The 19,431-nt window shown below is 57.8% G+C and overlaps 1 protein-coding gene across 1 annotated transcript; it reads left to right on the top strand.

The window, feature by feature from the left end:
- Positions 1-1,341: 1,341 nt before the first annotated feature.
- On the top strand, positions 1,342-7,134 carry LOC136996273 (scavenger receptor cysteine-rich type 1 protein M130-like; the record flags this gene model as incomplete). Its single annotated transcript, XM_067317202.1, has 4 exons — positions 1,342-1,419; positions 4,544-4,751; positions 5,376-5,690; positions 6,887-7,134. Coding segments are annotated over exons 1-4 (849 nt in total), but the record flags the coding sequence as incomplete, so codon positions are not given.
- Between the last annotated feature and the right edge of the window lie 12,297 nt (positions 7,135-19,431).

The raw sequence follows: 19,431 nt of genomic DNA, 5'->3' as shown, positions 1-19,431 counted from the left end.
ACATAACGGGTGTTTTGCTCACTATGAGTGTTACCAGGAGCCTCAGACAAGGAGTCTCAAAAGGGGGACGGAAAGGGGGGAACTGTTACCAGGAGCTTCAGACAAGAATGCGCCCAAAGACACAATTCTCGCAACTGTAACTGATACATCCTAAAGGAGTACAGATAAACCAGCAGAAACCAGTGGGAACCAAGGTTAGGAACAAGACAGCTTTCTCAAGCAAAGAAATGAGCCAAGCCGAGACCATATATGGAAAAGGAGCTCAGAGTTCATGGAAAAGACACCTCTTCAGCAACCACTAGGGACCACCAGCAACCACCAGGGACCATCAGAGGCCCCTGTAGAAGCCCCCCAGAGACTCAGACTGCATGCGTAATGACACTGTTAATATGATAATTAGCTCCAGGAAATAGAATGAATATGTATAATCATTCTGGGAAATTTAATGCATATGTATGTAACAGCAATATAAGCTTTGGCTAATGCAACATAAGGCATGCACGTTGGGTGGAGCGATCCCCCGTGCATCCGGCACCGTAATAAAGAGAATGGCTGCTTCTTAGTAGTACATTGGTGTTAAGGAGTTTTACTCCCGATTTCGGTGACATGAGCGTTGTGAAGCCACGAGGTGATTCAGGGAGGCCGTTCAGGAGCTGTCTCAGCCTTGGGGGAGGGCAGGGGGAGCTGCAGGTGGCAATAGCCCCATGGCCAGGGTGTGGGTAGTCAGGTCACCACTGTTTGAGAGAGCTATGCCAGAAAGTCACCATTGTCAAATCAAGTCTTTGTAAGTAGCTGATAGGCCAGCAGGAGGTACATGGCTCAGCTATTGATGATGAGGTCACTTCTGCCTGAGTACCTGATAGGCCATCTGGAGGAAGAAGGCTTGGCTGTTGCTTGTGAGGTCACTTGTGAGTGATGAACGGATTGGACAGCAGCAGAGATGTGTCTGGAAAGGTGATTGTGAGGTCACTTCTACCTGAGCAGTTGATAGGGCAGCATTTGGTTCATGGCTGGGGAAGTTATAGTGAGGTAACTTCTGTCTCAGAGGCTTCTAGGCCAGTGACAGAGACGTGGCTGTGAAGGTGACTGTGAGGTCATGTCTTTCTGAATCCCTGCTAGGCCAGCAACAAGCACATGGCTAGGAACTGACTTTGAGGTCACTGCTGTCCCGGCAGCCTATAGGCCTGCAGCATTGGTAATCTCTGATTTCCAGGGTCTGTGCGCTGTAGAAATTACCCCTGTCCAACAGCAGGGAGCTTGTTAGATTTTCCTGCAGGGTCCGTACTGGGTCTCTGTTCTTCATGTGTACACCTGCTTTAATATCACCTTCAGGACTGTAACATGTTAGTGGTCTCCGATTCTCTGTCCAAGTATGTGCTGATTGGAGACCGGGTGCAAAGGCTCTTGGAGGAGACAGAGGTAATGTGAGCCCCGAAGAAAGGCATGAGAAAAATGTCCACAGAGGCCTCTCTTTGGCAGCAGAATAGGCACAAGAGAGAGGAAAGATTTGGCCAGGTGAAGCCCCTTGGGACCACTTCATCTGCTTCCTTGAGGTGGGAAGTGAACATGAGCAGGGCTGAAAATGGATGTTCCCAGAAAGTCCCTTTTCAAAGCCTTTTGGGGGAGTAAAAGCAACTTCCAGGGATGGAGAGTTGGCCTTGCTGTGTTTTCAGGCCCTTGGGGGGCCCTGCGTGCTGCCATGTCTAGTTGTGTCCCCTCTGTGTCCCTGATGCACCATGCTAAGGCAGCAGTGACCTCAGAATCCAGATCCAAGCCATGTGCCTTCTACTGGCCTATCAGGTACTGGGAAGAAGTGATGTCACAGTCAACAACCAAGCCATGTGCTTGCTCCTTGCCTATGAGGGACTCAGTCAGTAGTGACCTCACAATCGACGTGCAAGCCAAGTGCCTGCTGCTGGCCTATCAGGCATTCAAGCTGCAGTGACCTCACAATCAGCATCAAAGCTATGTGCCTGCTGTGATATGTGCTAATCTGTTGCATCAAAGTGAGAAACAGCCTTGGGAACATCTTGTATTGTGGTGTGTACTAATTTGTTACATCAGCGAGAAACAGCCTTGGGAACATCTGTGGGAACATCCTACAGCCTGTGGTGGGGGGCATGTACCCCGCCTGAGAAAATTGAGCTGAGCTAGCGAAGCGGCAATGTTAGTTTAGATAGCCTAATATGGCACACAATGCAGAGGAAGACTCCAGCCTTCATCCCCACGACCACCAGAGGGCTGAAGAAGACCCCCTAGCAACAGCCGGCGCAACCGCAGAAGTTACAGGAGGTGCCCTGTATACCCGGAACTGGAATCTCATATAAGGAGACTGTGAGGGGGGGGTTGCGCGTGCCGTTGGTGGAGCAGGAGACTCCCCCCCCGGCCGCCCAGCGCTGTTTTGCTTACTTGTGACTTCCTCAATTATTTTATAATTGGAATTTATGCAACCCGGCCCGAGTGGTTGTCAATTTGTCACGTTTACCTATAACACTGCTGCTGGCCTATCAGGGGCTCTGGGAGAAGTGACCTCAGAATCAACATCCAAGCGCTGTGTCTGCCGCTGGCCTATGAGCTATTCAGGGAGCACTGACCTGACAGTCGACATTCAAGCCATGTGCCTGCTGCTGGCCTATCAGTTACTGCAGCAGAAATGACCTCAAAAGCACATGTCCCACCCATGTGCCTGCTGCTGGCCTATCAGGCACTCCGGCAGCAGTGACCTCACAATCAGTATCCAAGCCGTGTGCCTGTTGGGAAGGGAAGGGAAGGTGAATAAGTTAAATGCAAAGTGCTCCTGAGAGGATAAGGACAGCATCCCATGGAAGGGGAACATAATGCAGTAATGTGGAAAAAGAAAGGCACAATGATCTTCAAAGAGCCTAATATAATGCCCCAGCATTTCTGAGTAGAAAACCACTGAGTAAGTGGAAAAGTAAAATACATGACCATACATGAAAGTCTAATGGCACTGAAATGCATGAAGGTGTGCAATAGCAGCATGGTGGGGTGGTGTGAGATGCATCATCACTAATGAGAAACTGCAGTGAAATGTGTGTGCTGTTTTGCATAAATGGTGGTGTGCGATGGACGTGAGTTACAGAGAGATGGCGAGGTGCCAAGTGTCGATGGCCCTGGGCTGTGGTAGTGCTGTGAGCTGTGAGCACTGAGACCCTGCTGCACAGGGGACACCCGTCCCCCTGCCCAGCCTTGAGTGCAGGGCCCCAGGAGTGGTTTGGTCACCTGTGAGGAAAAATCCCCCTTTAGGAGCTGTGCCCAGCAGCCGTGTCTGCAAAGGCAACAGGAGCAGCCCCTGCAGCCCCATCCCTGGGAGCAGGTTTGGGGCTGGAGCTGGCACAGCGGCTCCATGCAGTGACAGTGCTTGGGGAAGCAAGCCCAGAGAGAAACCACCGTCTTCCTGGCTCAGGCACTGCTGCAGGGAGAGCGCGGCGCAGGCTGCCGAGGTCACGTGGGCTGTGGTTTGTGCACCTGCAGGCGAGGCTTTGATCTCCCGATCAGCCCCTGCGAGGGAATAACGGGCTCTGGGGTGAACATGCTGAGAGTCGGGGGGGTCTGAACGCCTGGGCTGCCCTGTCTGCTGTCAGAGGAGTGAAATGGCCCAACTCCCTGCTCCTGACCAGGGCACCCACCGCGGGGCTGTCCAGGAAGTGATCGACGAGCCCGCACTCACGGGATGGGACTCTGGCCATGGCAAAGAGGCCTTTCACCGCTGCTGCTCCTGGCACAGCAGGGCTGTAGCAGGGTGAGGGGCTGTTTCTGTTTCCTTCCCTTCCTGACACAGCCCGTCCCAGGGGCAATCCCAGCTCCATGGTTCCCATGGTGCGGGGACAGCTGGACACTCGCCCCTTGGGCACTCAGGCAAACACAGCCTACGACATGCCCAAAGCTCCTGGTCCCCACAGTGGGGTACAAGGGGCGACAGACCCATTTCCCCACCATGATCTGCCCTGTCCCACTGGGATGGGCCCCGTGACAATGCCCCAGAGCAGTGACTGTGACATCCGCAGTGGAGCCGTGCCTCATATATGGTCATGAAGAGCGCTGGAGAAGTTCATTGGAGGGCTGGGCTGTGTCAGAAGGGAGATAACCCCTGATAATGTCTAAAAAGGTGCCTGCTGCTTCGATTGGCTCCTCCTGCAGCTGAGCCAGCACCTGCAGATATATATTGGCCTCCCATCTTTGCTGTCCTGTGTGAGTCCCCAGGAGCTGTGTCAGGGAGTGGGGTGCATCAGGGCAGTGCCGTCAGGGCAGAAGGCTGCGGATGGAGGCAGAGGGACTCCTCGTCCCTCGGGTGCTGTGGCTGCTTCTCTGGGTGCAGCTCTGCTGGGGTAAGTGCTGCTTCCTTGTTCCACAGCCCTGGGTCCAATGGGCACCAGTGGGGTCATGGGGATCCCTCTGGAAAAGGGGTTTCATCCCAGAAAGCAGTGAGACAAGGCTCAAAGGTGCTCAAGTCCATCGACCCTGTGCTGCTCTGGGTGGGAGAAGGGTATTGGTGCTTCCAGGGCTCCTGTGCTTATGGCAGTTGGAGCCTGGGTGTGCTTATAGACACCTCGTCCTTGGGCACCCTTTGGGGATCCCTGTTCCCGCCAGTGCTGTGCCCCTGGAGCTGGCGGTGGGTCAGCTGGTGACTGCAGAGCTCAGCGATCCCCAGGACACAGCCAACCCCCAGGGTGCCCAGGAGGGTTTCTGTGGTGTTCAGTGCCCTGTGGTTGGGGTGACCCCAGCCCAAGGTGGGGCAGTTTGTGCCCCGCAGAGAGAAGGGGACCAGGGCATCTGCATCCACAGCCCAGTAGAAAGATGTCCTTCCCAGGGGCCCTGGCTGAGAGCAGGGGCTGGGCTCATCCACATGGGCAAGGAGGGAATGAGCACTGGAAGAATCTTGGGGATCCTCTTGGTGCTCCCTGGGACATGGAAAGCCCTGTGGGAGGTGGGTGGGCTTGGGTGGTGCCCAGGGTGGGTGGTGGTCAGGGGGCTGGGGTCGTGGGGGGAGCAGCAGTGTGGGGAGGCCTGGGGGTTTGGGGCTGCTCCTGAGGTGCAGTGCTGGGGAGGAGCGGGTGTCCTGTGCAGAGCCTGGCATGGTGTCTGGGTGGGCATGGGCAGGGCATGGGGTGCGAGGAGGTGCCAAGGGCTCTGGGGTGGGAATGGCCCAGAAGGGCCAGAGCTGGGCATCCCCCAGCACAGCCCAGCACAGCCTGCAGAGAGAAGAGGGACCCTGACACTGCCCCTGGAACAGCCCAGAGGGGAGAGGGCTCACAGCCCTGGTGCCTGGGACTCGGCCCTGGGCAGGGGACCCTGCAGAGCCGCAGCACAGGGCCTCAGCATTCTCCTAACCAGCCCCATGTCTGTGTTTGAAGGTGCTGCGGAGGTGAGGCTGGAGGCTGGAGACAGTCGCTGTGCTGGGAGAGTGGAGGTGAAACACCAGGGCCAGTGGGGGACAGTGTGTTGTGATGGCTGGGACATGAAAGATGCTGCTGTAGTCTGTAAGCAGCTGGGCTGTGGATCTGCTCTCCAAGCTCTTCGGAACGCACATTTTGGGCCAGGATCTGGCCCAATTTGGCTTAGCTGGCTTCGCTGCACTGGCACCGAGACTGCTCTGTCTGAGTGCAGTCATCATGATTGGGGTAAACATGACTGCATTCATGCTGAGGATGCTGGAGTGGTTTGTTCAGGTAAGGAGTCAGCCAGTTCCTCACCTTTGGGGCGGGTCCTGGGATCGGGGACTAACCGGGCTGTGCCCTGAAGGAGAAATGCGTGGGTACCGGAGCAGGCCCTGACGTGGCTGCTCTCGCTGCCAAGCTGGGACTGTTGCTGCTGCTGTCCCTGGGGAAAGCCCCGGGTGAGCCCACCGCGGGTGCACAGACCCCATCAGGGTCGCGGGGGCTCAGCCCACCCTCAGGCTGAACCGAAGGGGCTTTTCAGAGAGGAGAAGAGCAGGGCCTGGGGCAGAGGAGCAAGGTGACAGGCAGCACCTTGCACCCTGTGCCCAGGGCCGCCCCACGAGGACCAGCCCCACGCGAGCTCGGGGCCTGGCGGCTGCGAGGCCCCTAGCTGCTCCCTCCCACATCACCACTCGCACAGGTCCTGCAGGGTCCTTGGGGCTGTCACAGCCCCACAGGGAACACGGCCTGTGCAGGCAGCACTGACCCACTGTCCAGCTGCTCCTGCCGGCCCTCGGCTCCCCACGCTGCCCCGTGCCACAGGGCTTTGCCAGCACTTGCTGACCCTCGTCTGCGCCTGCTTTTGCAGCGTGCGCCGGTGTCAGTCCAGGGCTGCACACGGATCTCCTGTTCCTCTGCCCGGTCGCTGGCCGTGACGTGCACAGCCCCAGCAGTGCACTGTGGCCCTGCCTGGGGACACCTCTCCCCAGGCACGTGTCGGAGGAGACAGCTGGCCCAGACACTGACCTGGTTACAGCTGCACCATTTCTGTGCCTGGGATGTGTCTCCCCTCACAGAGACCCCAACACCCCAGGACACCCCCAGGAACAGGGAGCATTTTGGGCTGCTCTGAGGCGATTCCCCAGCCTGGCTCTGAGCTCTGCAGCATCTGGGCCTGTTTCCCTGGTCCAGGCACTGTGGTGCTGGGGGCCTGTGCTGGGCAGCGCTGGGCTCCTGGGGCAGCAGCATTTCCCTGAGCAGTGCCTGTGGCTGTGGGTCCAGGATAGACACAAGCCCTGGAGTGCAATGTCGGTGTGAAAGGAGGTGCAAGGGGCCCTGAAGGGTTTGTGTAATCAACACCCATGGACGGCTGCTGCTAGGATGTTCACGGGGCATTTTGGATGTGGCTGCCTTGGAAATTATGTGGGATGCAGGTATGTAACTGCTGGAAGCCTCTGGGAACTGCCTGTCATTGGTGTTTTCTCCAGGATTTGTCCAGCTGGTTGGAGGAGACAGCCCCTGCTCAGGACGTGTGGAGATCAGAGATGGAGACCTGAGGAGAACAGTCTGTGACTCACACTTTGGTCTCAAAGCCGCTGACGTTATCTGCAGGGAGTTGCAGTGTGGCACAGTCCTGTCCATCCCCGGGGCAGCTCACTTTGGAGAGGGGGTCGGTGCCATCTGGGACGAAGAGCTGCAGTGTGTGGGGAATGAATCCCTCCTCTCCTCCTGCCCCAGGATGTCCCTCAGCAACCAGACCTGCACCCATGCGAACGACGCTGGTGTCACCTGCACACGTGAGCATTCAGGGAGGAGGTGTGAAATGCCTCCTGTGAGCTGTGTGCTGCAGGGTAGGGGAGCAGGGAAGTGACCATGTTGAGCATGGTGTGAGTGCAGGAGGGGTGGAGTTGTTTGTAATCTTAAAATGATGTGGAAGGAGCAGAAAGGGCTGCTATCCCTTTGGCGTCTCCTTCAACACCTGAGGGTGCAAGAGCACAAAGCCGTTATTAAAATTAGCTCTTTTGTTCGTTCATGGGCACCGGTAATGAGCAGCAGGAGTCAGATTTCAAAGTTTTTAAAGTTTTATCGCTAGCAATAAGGTGCCTCTTGGCTGGGAGCACAGGAAGGGACCCAGCAGCTTTTTGTTACAACTTTTAAGCGATAGTAAGTTGTTACATATTCAATACTTTAGTTTACATAACCAACCAGATCTATACACGATTCTTAGGTCTACCAATCCCCTTGCCATGCTACAGTATGAGATAGTCCTGTGCCAGCCTTATATGGTCTATCCTATAATTATTCATTAGCTGATTTGCACCTCTTCTAGTGTTACCTTTGAACAACTTTTGTACTGCTGGCTGGATTTTAGTGGCTTCTTTGCAGATCTTCAACTTTGTACAAAAACCAGGGCTAAGGCAAGGTCAGATAAGATGTTCTGCTTGGAAGGCACCCTGACCTTGCATGTTCTTTCTCTGCAAACCTAGAGTATAGTGGAAATTTTCTTAACGCCATCTTCACTTTTCCTCCTCTTTCCCCAGAGTACACAGGATTCAGGCTGGTGAATGGCAGCACGGTGTGTTCGGGGTGGGTGGAGATCCAGGTGCTGGGGACCTGGGGAACCCTCTGTGACTCTCACTGGGACATCTCCGATGCCCACGTTCTCTGTCATCAACTCAACTGTGGATTTGCTGAGTCTATTCCCAGAGGAGGGCATTTTGGGAGAGGAACCGGCCCTGTCTGGAGAGACACCTTCCACTGTGAGGGGACCGAATCCCATTTGGGACAGTGCCCTGTGACTGCCCTGGGGGCTTCCTCATGCTCACATGACAATGATGCTGGTGTTTTTTGCTCAGGTGAGTTCAGGGAAAATGGAGGATTAACTAAACTTGCCCTTTGTGTGTGACATAGCAACCCAAAGCTGGGGAGCCCATGGCAATGACAAACTGAATTTCTCCCTGGAGAAACCCTGGCTTCCCATGGAGGGGTTCAAAGGGCTTTGCCTGCTCAGGTCTCTGCCTCCCCAGGGCAGCTGGTTCAGGCCCTGCAGATTGCCACCAGGCCTGGGCTCCTCCGTTCCCCTCCTGCAGCACAAGCACAGGACGGGACTGTGGGACACAGCTCCACTCAGTGCAGCTGTGAAGGACCCTCCGCTCCCTCCTGCAGCACACAGCCCCGTCCCAGACCACAGAGAGCCCTGCAGACCCTGATCCCACTGCCTGCAGGGGCTGCTGTGGGCGCACACACCAGGCACAATCCCTGAGGCTGAGCTGCAGAGCAGGGCTGGGATTTGCCCTTGCTTCTTGTCAGTATGAACCCCAAACTTGTCCTGTTTTGTAAGAAAGGCCCTCGTGCCTTTGCTTCCTGCCCAGGACACAAGCTCCACATCCCCGATCCATAGGGATGCAGAGGGGTAGAGACGTGTGGGCCCTCCCCTGGGTGTCTCAGCAGGGGTCAGTCCCAGCGTGGAGATGGAGCAAGGCTTGTGCCATCACCCAGGCCATTGCACAGGCCACTGCTTCCTCCTGCTGAAGCTGCTCCACTTTAAATCATCAAGGACATATCTGGTGGCTCTGGGATTTGCCCTGACCTCCCATGCTTCCCCATCCCTTTCCCTTCCTGAGAAATGACATTTGTAGTTGGCTAGGTTTAGTGACTGGAGGGAAAAAAAAAAAACACCTTGGAAAACTTCCATCCTCAAGTTCCTCACTGTGAGCCGGCTACAGATGGGTGAGTCCCTGGGTGTCCCAGGGCATCAGAAATGGGAGACACATGGCAGGGTGCAGGGGTCCCCCATGTCACAGAGGGCCAGGGCACTTTGCCTGTCTCCGAGCAGAATCCTCTGAATCCCTGCGGCTGGTGGACGGAGGGAGCCACTGTGACGGGCGAGTGGAGATGCTGCTGCACGGGACATGGGGCAGAGTCCTGGATGACGAGTGGGATGTGAACGATGCCAGCGTGGTGTGCCGGCAGCTCCAGTGCGGAGAGGCAGAGCGAGCCTACAACCCGCTGAAGTCTAAGCGAGGGATGGGCCCTGTGGGGCTGAGAAGGGTCCAGTGTGCAGGGAAGGAGACTCGCCTGACCCTCTGCAACACCTCCCTGCCTGAGGCAGTGCCGGAAGGAATTGCGGAGGATGTGGGAGTGGTTTGCTCAGGTGAGTCGCTGACAGTCCCCAACACACTGTGCTCCCCAGGGCCGGGAGCCCCTGACAGCTGGGGTTTCTCCTGGCTGCAGGGAGCCGGCGGGTCCGGCTGGTGAACGGGACAGGGCGCTGTGCCGGGAGAGTGGAGATCTACTACAAGGGCACCTGGGGGACCGTCTGCGATGACTTGTGGGACCTGTCCGACGCCACCATTGTTTGCCGCCAGCTGGGCTGTGGGGTGGCTGTGGAGGTGACCAGCTCTGCTCGTTACGGGGAAGGCTCCGGGAAGATCTGGCTGGATGACGTGAACTGTTCCGGGGGTGAAGCTGCTCTCTGGGACTGCCCTGCCAGGGGCTGGGGGCAGCACGACTGCATACACAAAGAGGACGCAGGAGTCGTCTGCTCAGGTCTGTGTGGGGAGCAGTGGTAGGAGCCTGGTGCCCAGGAAGATAGGGATGCAGGGAGAGCAGGGCATAGCCAAGCCTGTCCCTGGCTGCCCTGAGCCCCCTTCCTGCCCCCATCCTGGGGACATCCGTGCACAGTCCTCACTGGACCTAGTCAGGGTTGTAGGGAGAGCACAGACGTCCCCAGGGCTTAGAAGGGAGGGTAGTGCTGCACGTTGGGGACTTCTCTCTGCTCCCTTGGTGAAACAGTGATTTGCTGGCAGTGCCCTCTGCCTGTCTGAGCCCTGGGGTGTCCAGAAGAGTTCCTGCTCCTTGCAGTAAGCCTTCCTGCCCATGGATGCCATAGAATAACCTGGGGGATTTTCAGGAATGCTTCAGGTTTCTCTCTCCTCAGCCCAGGACCAGCTTGTTCCCCCTCACTTTGTGCCTTTCCTTCCAGAGTTCATGGCCCTGAGGCTGGAGAAGAGCGACGGCTGCTCTGGGCGCCTGCAGGTGTTCTACAATGGGACGTGGGGGAGTGTTTGCTCCAACTCGATGACTCGTGACACCATGTCCCTGGTGTGCAAAGAGCTGGGCTGTGGAGATGAAGGGTTCATTGAAACAGTCCTGCCGTATGGCAGGATATCTGGCCCCACATGGCTGGATCATGTTGAGTGTGGGAAGATGAACAGCTCCTTTTGGCAGTGCCCCTCTGCTCCCTGGACGCAGCAGTCATGTTATGACCAACGAGAAGAGACTCACATCACCTGCAGTGGTAAGGCTGGAGCCACCTGGGCACAAAGGCTCACAGCAGGTCCTGCTCCCTGTTCAGCAAGGTGCAATGCAGAGAAAGAGCTTGGAGTGGCTTTTACGTTCCATTTCAGACCACTGTGCTGTCAGCAACACAAAGAAGACTTCATCTCTCAGTGACACGTGTCCATCAGCAATAGCTGTCCTGAGTTCCCTGCGTAGCCCAAGGAGGGGCAGAGGCACCTCCAGGCAGGGTCTCCTCCAGCTCCCCTTGGACACCTCTTGGAGGTGCCTGTTGCTCTCTGTTGCCCATAGAGAGGGCCCAGACAACCACCTTTTAGCTTGGGAAGTCCATGCAGAGCATCCTGCTCATGGCTGTGGTTTGCTGAGGGAACGGGAAGGGGGAGAGTGAAACCAGTCCTGGTGGCTGAGGGTTATGTAGGAAACAGGCAGCGTGCTGGGCACTGCTGGCAGCAGAGCTCAGAGAAGCCTCCCCTCTGGGAACATCCTTCTGCTCCTCTGCTAACCAGGGTGAGCAGTCAGGGGTAAGCCTTCAGTGCAGCGCTGTTCTACCCTGAATTACCAGGGATTCAGCTGAGTCCATGAGCAAGGAGGCACTGGGAGGTTCAAGCACAGGTCAGTCCTGATCCCATCCACATGACCCCCACAAAGCAGCCCCTTCACTGCAGCATTTCCTTCTGCAGGGAGATGACCAGAGCAGAGGGCCCTGGTCCTGTCACGGGGACCCAGAGAAAGACAGTTCAGATGGGACTTTAAGGGGATGTCCGCAGACACAGACAGACAGACACACACACACACACACACACACCCCTCTCTCTCTCTCTCTCTCTCTCTCTCTCTCTGTCTCTTTCTGCTGTAGGTGCATGGAGGACAACGTCACCTCCTCGAGCAGGTAACCTCCCCTCCTCCCTGGAGTTGATCTCTCCGGGGCCAGGTTGTGACCTGCAGCCCAAGGGAAGGGGCTCTGTGCTGGGGTGTGAAGCCCCGGATAGGAGGCCCTGGGGTGGGAGCGGGTGGCTTTGGGGAGGGCTGTGATTCACCCAGCAGGGTGGGAACTGCCGGGTGACCCAACCCTGTGCCCCCACCCCCTGCTGCCATGTGTGTGGGGGTCAGGACTGGGGTGTCTCTGTGCCCCCATGTCCCCCAGGCCAGGGGCTGCCTTGTCCATGTCCCTGCCCTTGCAGATCCCACCCAGGGCCGTGCAAGGGACAGCAGGAGAGTCTCAGTGCCTGTCGTCATCTGCATCATCCTGGGGGCCCTGCTCTGCCTGCTGCTGGCCCTCCTGGTGGGGCAAGTGCGAAGTGCCAGGGCTCAGCGCAGAGGTGGGTCCTTCTCCATGAGTCCCAGGGTGGGCGATGCCCCTTGGCAGCCCTGCGGGTGCTGTGGGGTGTCTGTGAGGGGCAAAGACAGAGCTGGGGTGGGGGTGCTGCCTCCTGCCCTATTCCCTGCCCCTCCACTGTTGGGCTGTGAGACAGCAGCAACCAGGGGAGAAGAGAGTCCAGATGCAGGAGATGGTGATGGGTGAGGAGAGAAATGGCAGCGAGGGGCTGGGGGAGACGGGAGCAGCAGGAGACATCTGAGGATGCTGCTGGCTGTGCTCTGGGCAGTGCTGGAGGGGAGGCTGTGGGGCAGGAGCGGTGCTGGGAGGAGCCCAGGGCAGGGGGTCTCTCAGTGCGGGTGTCCGGTCCCCAGGCTGCTCTCTCTGCCCAGCCCTTTCCACCCATGGCAGGGCAGGGCCATGTTATGGACCTGTCTGGCAGAGAGTGGGGAGCTCCCTGGGGAGAGGAGCCACGGGAGCTGCTCCAGGGTCAGACCAGGGGCCGGACTCAGGGCCAAAAGGGGCATGGGGCTGTCTCTGAAGGGACAGGGTGAGGATGACGTTGTCCCAGACCACCTCCACAGGGACGTTGCTGTCACTGGGGACATGGCAGTGGTGCCTGGACAGAGCAGTGCATCTGGGCTGTGGGGTCAGTGCTGGTCTGGTCTGGGGGGAAGGGCTGGGTGACCACATCGGAGCCTGGTCTCCTGTCTCCATGACCCTGTGCCAACCCTTCCCCTGTTGCCAGGCTCCAGGAGGTCTCTGGAGCCCTTCTCTGAGGCCGTGTACCAGGAGATCGACTACAGCTTGACATGGGAGAAGCAGGCGAGGTTTGGTCGCTCAGGTCAGTGTGGGTCCACTTTGGAGGGAGCACGTCTGCAGGCCCTTTCCCCCAGCCCTGACCCAGGACAGGACCTTGGCAGCCCCCAGGCCGGTGGTCCCCACAGTGCTGGGCCACAGGGTCTGTGGGGAGAGCAGCCCAGTGAGGAGCTTCCTCCCCACCAGCTCTGCCCATCCCAGCCCAGGGCACAGCTCCTCCCTGCCTGCCGGGCTGCCTGTCCAGGGTTGTACCTGGTGGGTGAGGGAAGGGGCTGTCCCAGGACAGCTCCAAAAGGCCCTTTGAGATGGGGTTTGTCCCATGGGAGCGGGACGAGTCCTGAGCCCTCCTCCCCGCACAGTCCCTGCTGTGTGGGTCCCCGTCCCCAGCAGTGCTGGCCATGAGCAGGGTCAGCAGGGCTCACCCCAATAACACCCGCTGCTCCTCTCGCCAGGCTCCTCTTTGGAGGGGTCCCTGACCAAGCTGCAGCCCAAGCCTGGGGACAGCGAGGAGGAGGACGGTCCTGGGTCAGCACCAGGTAATGGAGGGTGAGGCAGATGAAGGGTTGGTCTCTCCTCCCTGTAGCTGTGTGACCAATAGCAGTGTCACTGAGTGTCACCATCGGGGTGGGGAGGAATCACCCTCAGGAATGACTCCAGAGCCATGTGCAGCGGGTGAGGGTTGCACATGCCCGTCTGAGCTGGGTGCCTGCAGCCCTGAGCCCTGCGGGGTTGCAGGGGGACTTCCCAGGCTCAACCTGTCCCTGCCTCCAGCAGGCCCTGAGCTTACCTCAAGGAGCCGTGCCTCAAGGCACCAGTGTCTCCACAGCCAGATCCGGTGCATAGCCCAACACTGCTGACCCTGTGGCTGGGCGAGAGGGATCCCCGCTGCCATATGCACGCTCCCACAACCCTGGGGGAGGTGGGACGGATGCTGAGTCTCCTGTGGCCCTGCCAACACCAGTGTCTCAGCCCCTCATTCCTGCACATCCTTCCTTCCTCCGCTCTGCAGGAGGGCTCTTCTCATTGCCACCAGCTCCCCTCTCCTTTCAGATGTCCCCGTCCTGCCCAGAGGTGACCCAGCAGATGGCTATGATGATGCCAGAGAAGTCTCTGACCCCGGGGAGGATGTTGTTCCTGGGCAGCGAGACTGGGAAGTGCCCAGGGAAGCGGAGGAGGGAAACAGGCCTGGGGAGGCTCAGAGAGGTGAGGGGGGAAGTGCAGTGCTGCCGGCTCCTGGGGTGCCGTCCCCAGTGCCCGGACAGTCACTGCATACTGAGAGCCCAGCCTCCCAGGATGGGGAGGAAACCTGCACCAGGAGTTTTCCTGCTATGGAAACTGGGGTGGGATAAGGGGCTGGACATCTCGAAAAAGTGAGAGGAGGGAGAGGAAGGGGATTTACAGCCCAGGAGGGGCACATGCATGGGGCCAACTGCAATGCACCGGCCTTGCTGCTTCCAGAGGGGAGTCTGCACTCCTGGGGAAGTGATGGGGCCCCTGGAGCCGAGAGAGCCGTCCTGTCCTTGTTCCCTGTGGACACGGGGTATGATGATGCTGAAGAGGAATCTCTGATGCATCCCCATGAGGACACCAAGGCTGAGAGACTGGACCCTGGTGCCCAGAGGTTCCTGAGCCCAGGGCCAGGAGAGGCCTCCCCTGCCACACGGTTGGGTGCACCCAAGACAGAAGAGAGGTCTGTGCAGCTGGGAGAGCCGTGAGTGCCAGAGACAAGGCCCCCTTCTCCCACTGGTAGTAGAAAGAGATGGGCATTTTGTCTATTTTTATTTGTCTACTTCTATGCCATGCATTGGTATTTGTTCTGATTAAAAGCATTTGGGAGTTTGATCCAGAGCTGGTGCTTCCCTCCCCAGGTGTCGGGGTGTCTCCCCGAGGCTGATCAGGGAGGGCGAAGCACCAAGAACCAGCAGTGGGGAAGGGGCATGTCTCAGGACCAGCAGGCTCTGAGACAGGCTGTGCGCCTGCAAATGCCCGTGGACCCTGGAGTGTGGGAATAGTGAACAGTCCAGCTGGAGGATATTCCTGCTGGCAGAGACATTTCCATCCTGCAAACCACACGCAGAGCTTCCAGCCAAACTGGGTCTCTCTGCAGGGTCCCGTAATGCCCCTCTGGGCAGGGAGGTCCAGTCCCCTCACCCCGGGAGTGCCCCTGCTTGCTCTTTTCCCAGGGGCTCTGCCTGGACCACCCTGGTCCCAGGCCAGGATGCCACCACCGAGAGGCACTGACAGGGTTGGTCCTGGGCTGTGGCCCCACAGCAGTGAGCCTAGAGGTGACAGCAGAGCCCTGAACACCCCAGCCAGCCCCAGAGGGGCTCATTGCCTGAGGATCATCTCCCCACAGCAGTTGGGAGGCAGCTCTGCTTCCCACTGACCCTGCACATGGTGCAGAGCAGCTTGTTCGAGCGCCTGGGGCTGGGATTTCTCCTCCTCTGGCTCCACAGGATCTCCCATTTCCAGGGGCTGCTCCTGGCTCCCGTGGCCCTCACGGACCCCCGAGCACTCCTGGCACAGCCCAGAGCTGGTTCCTTCCTGGCAGGGGCTGAAGCACCAGGGCTCAGGGAAGCCCTGGGACGCCCCCCTGCTCCCATCCACCTCCACCCCTCTGCCCTCCCGCTGATGGGCTGCAAGGGCAGAAGAAGGAGCTGCCTCACCTGGGGCACCAATTTGGGTCTGTGCAGGGGAATATCTATGTGCAGGCACAGAGGACGGGAGCAGTCAGTGACAGGAGAGGACATTTCCTTCAGCAGGGTGGGAGGCAGAAGAGGGAGAGGGCAGTGGGCTGGAGAAGGGACCACCACAACACGCAGGCTACAGCCCAAAGTCACAGTTCAGCCCCTGGCCTCGGGACAGGCCCATCCCCGAGGATGCTCACAAGGGCATATTTCCATGGAGAGAAGATTTCATGTCCACTCCTAAAGCAGTTGCCGATGGGAGCTAAGAGAGGGTCCCTGGTCCTAGGCCGGGTTTTAAACACCAAGCGCCCAAAGTCAAGAAACCCATCATGCAGGAGCTGAGTGGGGAGGAGGGTTCAACAGCAGTGCAGCATCTGGCACCCAAACTGCTCTCCCTCCTCCAGCTGGGGGGGGGGGGGGTCTCCGCACCCCACTGGCTCTTCTTGATAGGTTCCCCATGCCACACACTGATGGGCAGTGGGGCTAAGGCCAAGCGCACAAAAACACACTCCGCCTTCACCATGGCTCATTTCCTTTCCCCCACTGAGCTGACACCTGAGCTACTGGGAGAGATCTCCTGGAATGGGGAGGAGTCACCAAATGCATCTGTACCTGAATCTATATGATCTATACCTATATGTAAAAAACATTGGGATTCTGTGACTAAACTGGCAGTCTCTGATAGCATGTTTTTCCTGCTTTAACTTTCCTTTCCTACACTGAAATTATGTTCCCTACTTTTTCCCTTGCATTTTTCTCTTTCCTTCTTTTTGTCATCCCCCCACCCCACCACTTATGCATCCATCCTCCACTCATTTACTGATTTCAGCCTTGGCAGGCACAGGAAAGCATGGGGCCACGCCACTGCCATCAGCTCTCCCTGCTCAGCTGCCCCAGCACAGCTCGCCTCTCCCCCCGCAATGGGCACCATCAGGCCGGGAGACAAAATCAGATGTCTCTGCCCAGGGTCTGGTGCCTCTCTCAGGGAGGCAGAGGATAACGCCCCCAGCCCCAGTGCTGCCCAGCGCTGGCTCTGCTTCGCAGGAGGGTTTCAGCTCTGGGTCCCAGGAGGGGCAGCTCTCCTCTGCCCCAGCAGCCAAGCCACAGCCTGGCAGTGGGGCTGTGTGAGCCCCCTCCACCCCCCCAGCCGGGGCAGGGCAAAGCCAGGCTCCCTGCTGGGAACAGCCACAACTCAGCAGCACTACAAACAGCAGGATCCTGCCCTCCAGGAGAGGAGGGAGCCAGCAGCTGTCACCAGCACCCTCTCCCATGGCAGCGTTTCCCCGTGCCCCACTGGGAGCTCCTCCATGGGCAGCAGCATGGCCTGGGGCTAGGGACATCTCTGCTCCTCTCCCGGCCAGAGCGCTGGTGCTGGGGACCTTGCAGGATGGCTGGGCTGTGCGTGCAGAGCTGGGAAGCAATTGTGGGAAGGGACTCAATCCCCAGTGTGGACGTGAGGACAAAAAAACCAATGCTGCTGATAGTGACAACGATGGTGTCACCAGCACATCCCTGAAGCAGTGGGGCAGGGATGGGGTGACCCTGGGGGCTCTGGGGCCGGGCTCAGCCCCCACCTGAAGGACACGCTCTCCCCGAGATCTGGCACAGGGACCCCCTCTGCTCAGCTGCAGAAATGTCACCACACAGACAAATGTGGACATGGGCCAGAGATGGACAAAAAGTGAAAACATGAAGACGTGGCCCTGTTCCATCGTCAGGATGATGTCTTTGGCATCCCCGGGAGATGTTTGCCAGGTTCAAGACCAGACCCGCAACCGAATCTCTTGCCTTGGCTATAGGAAACTGTGTGCCTGCTCTGATGCTCCATGCAGAGCCTGCAAGAGGAGCAGAGGGGCACAGCACAAGAGCCCGGGTCCATAACCAAAAGGTGATGGATCAAAACAATCCGTGTGCTTCACAGACATTCATGGTCAGAGTGTTGGTCTAAAACAGAAGTCTAATTCTTCGGGATCTTTGCTTAGGGTGATGCCCATGTGCGGAAACCAAACCTCTTGAAGAGGATTGCTGGTCGCTGACCAGATGTTGATGGTAGTCTCTATCACAGGTGCCCTTGCAACAGCATCTTCAGCTAAACTGGGTGAGAATCCCTGAATGGGATTTTTCCAGTGAATCCTTATAATCCAGCTGGCCCATGGTCCTATGTGACCACTCCAGAGCATGCATGATCCATTTCTGTTGATATAGGACTATATCGGACAAATCTGAACATCATCCTTGTATCATAGCTGTAACTTTAATTCCAAAGATCTTACCACAGTGCAAAAGAAGTGACATCCTCATTCCAGCATTGTCCCTCCTTACCTGCCTGTCCCTCTCCCCTCCCCCTGAGCTCTCCTTTCTGCTGGCAGGAGTTTTCTGATGTTCTTGATGACCTCACTACACCTCCCTGCTGACCTATGGGCTAATGGCCAATCCAGCTGATGCAAGGAATTGACTCCACAGTCAACATCCCAGACATGTCACCCTGACCCACCTCTCCCTCTCCCCTCCCCTGAGATCTCCTCTCCATGGGGAATGTTTTCTGACCTGATTCCTGACCTCACAGTGCCAGCTTGCTGCCCAATCAGATTGCTGTAATAGAAGTGACCTTGCAAAGAAGGTCCCAGCCATGTCACCTTTATCCGCCTCTGCCTCTCCCTTCTTCAGGAGCTCTCCTCTCTCCTGGGGGCTATCTCCTGCCTTTGATGACCTCACAGTGCCTGCCTGCCTGCTGCTGGCCAATCAGGCTGTAGTCATAGAAGTGACCTCACAATCAATATTCCAGTGGTGTCACAGTTACCTGCCCTCCCTCGTTCCTCCCTCCAGGCTCTCATGGCTACCTTCTGGGCTTTGTCATGCCCTTGATGACCTCACATGCCTGCCCACAGCTCCTGTTGCCTGCGGTGACCCCAGTGCCTGCTCACCTGCTGCTGGCTAGGAGGTGCAGGGACAGCAGTGATTCACCAGTGACATCCCAGTGATCACCTCCACCTGCCTCCTCTCTCCCCTCCTGCTGAGCTCTTACCTCCTGTGGTCAGGTGCATCTGATGTGCCTGATGCCCTCACAGTGCCTGATGTCTGCCTGCCAGGGCAATCCTGCTGCTGCAGCTAAAATAACCTCCCAGCCAGCATCCAGTTCTCTCACCTTTATGCATGCTGCTGACTCTTGTCTTGCAGGGCTGTTATCTCTCCTGACCTCTCAGCTCCTGCCTGTTGCCTACTGCTGGCCAATCAGGGTGTTGCAATAGTAGTGACATAATGATGTCATTTCACCTGGGCAGGCTTTCTGATGATCTGCCTGGGCTCTTCCCACATGGGGAGCTCCACTTCCCACATGACACCCTGTCAGAGGGCAAGCCTACAAATTCTGGAGAGGAGCAATGCACCCTGTTCCCAGCCCTCACCCTTGTTGGGGGGGAGGGATGGAGATTTAGGACAAAAGCTTCCCCTGGAGATGCTGGGGATTGAACCCAGGACCTCCTGCATGCAAAGCAGGTGCTCTTCACTGAGCTACATCCCCTAAGAGCCTGCTGAGGGGTGGGACATACTCTTCTCCCATGATGTGCTCCTGACAAGCTGATGTGCCCCTGACAAGCACAGCCCTGTTGGCCCCTGGTGCCCTGAGAGCCTCAGCAGAAAGCAGCATGTGAATCCTCCTGAAGGGCCACAGGCTGGGATGAGGGGAGTTGAGATCGCCACTCAGCTGGGACTGGTCCTGGAGCAGGGCTGCATCATGGAGTGCTGCCCCTTCAACATCTCTGCAGTTGATGGGGGCAGGAGGAGACTCTTGCTGCTGGCGCTGCTCCCACGCTCTGGCCCTCCCAGGGAGGGTCAATGGAGAGGAGCAAACCCCTTCCCTAAGTCACCTCTGCCACCCCGCGCAGCGCTCCTGTGTGTGTCACACCTGTCTTCG

The sequence above is a fragment of the Apteryx mantelli genome, unplaced genomic scaffold (assembly GCF_036417845.1).
Source record: "Apteryx mantelli isolate bAptMan1 unplaced genomic scaffold, bAptMan1.hap1 HAP1_SCAFFOLD_33, whole genome shotgun sequence".
Lineage (NCBI taxonomy): Eukaryota > Metazoa > Chordata > Aves > Apterygiformes > Apterygidae > Apteryx > Apteryx mantelli.
This window is presented reverse-complemented; position numbering and strand designations above follow the sequence as displayed.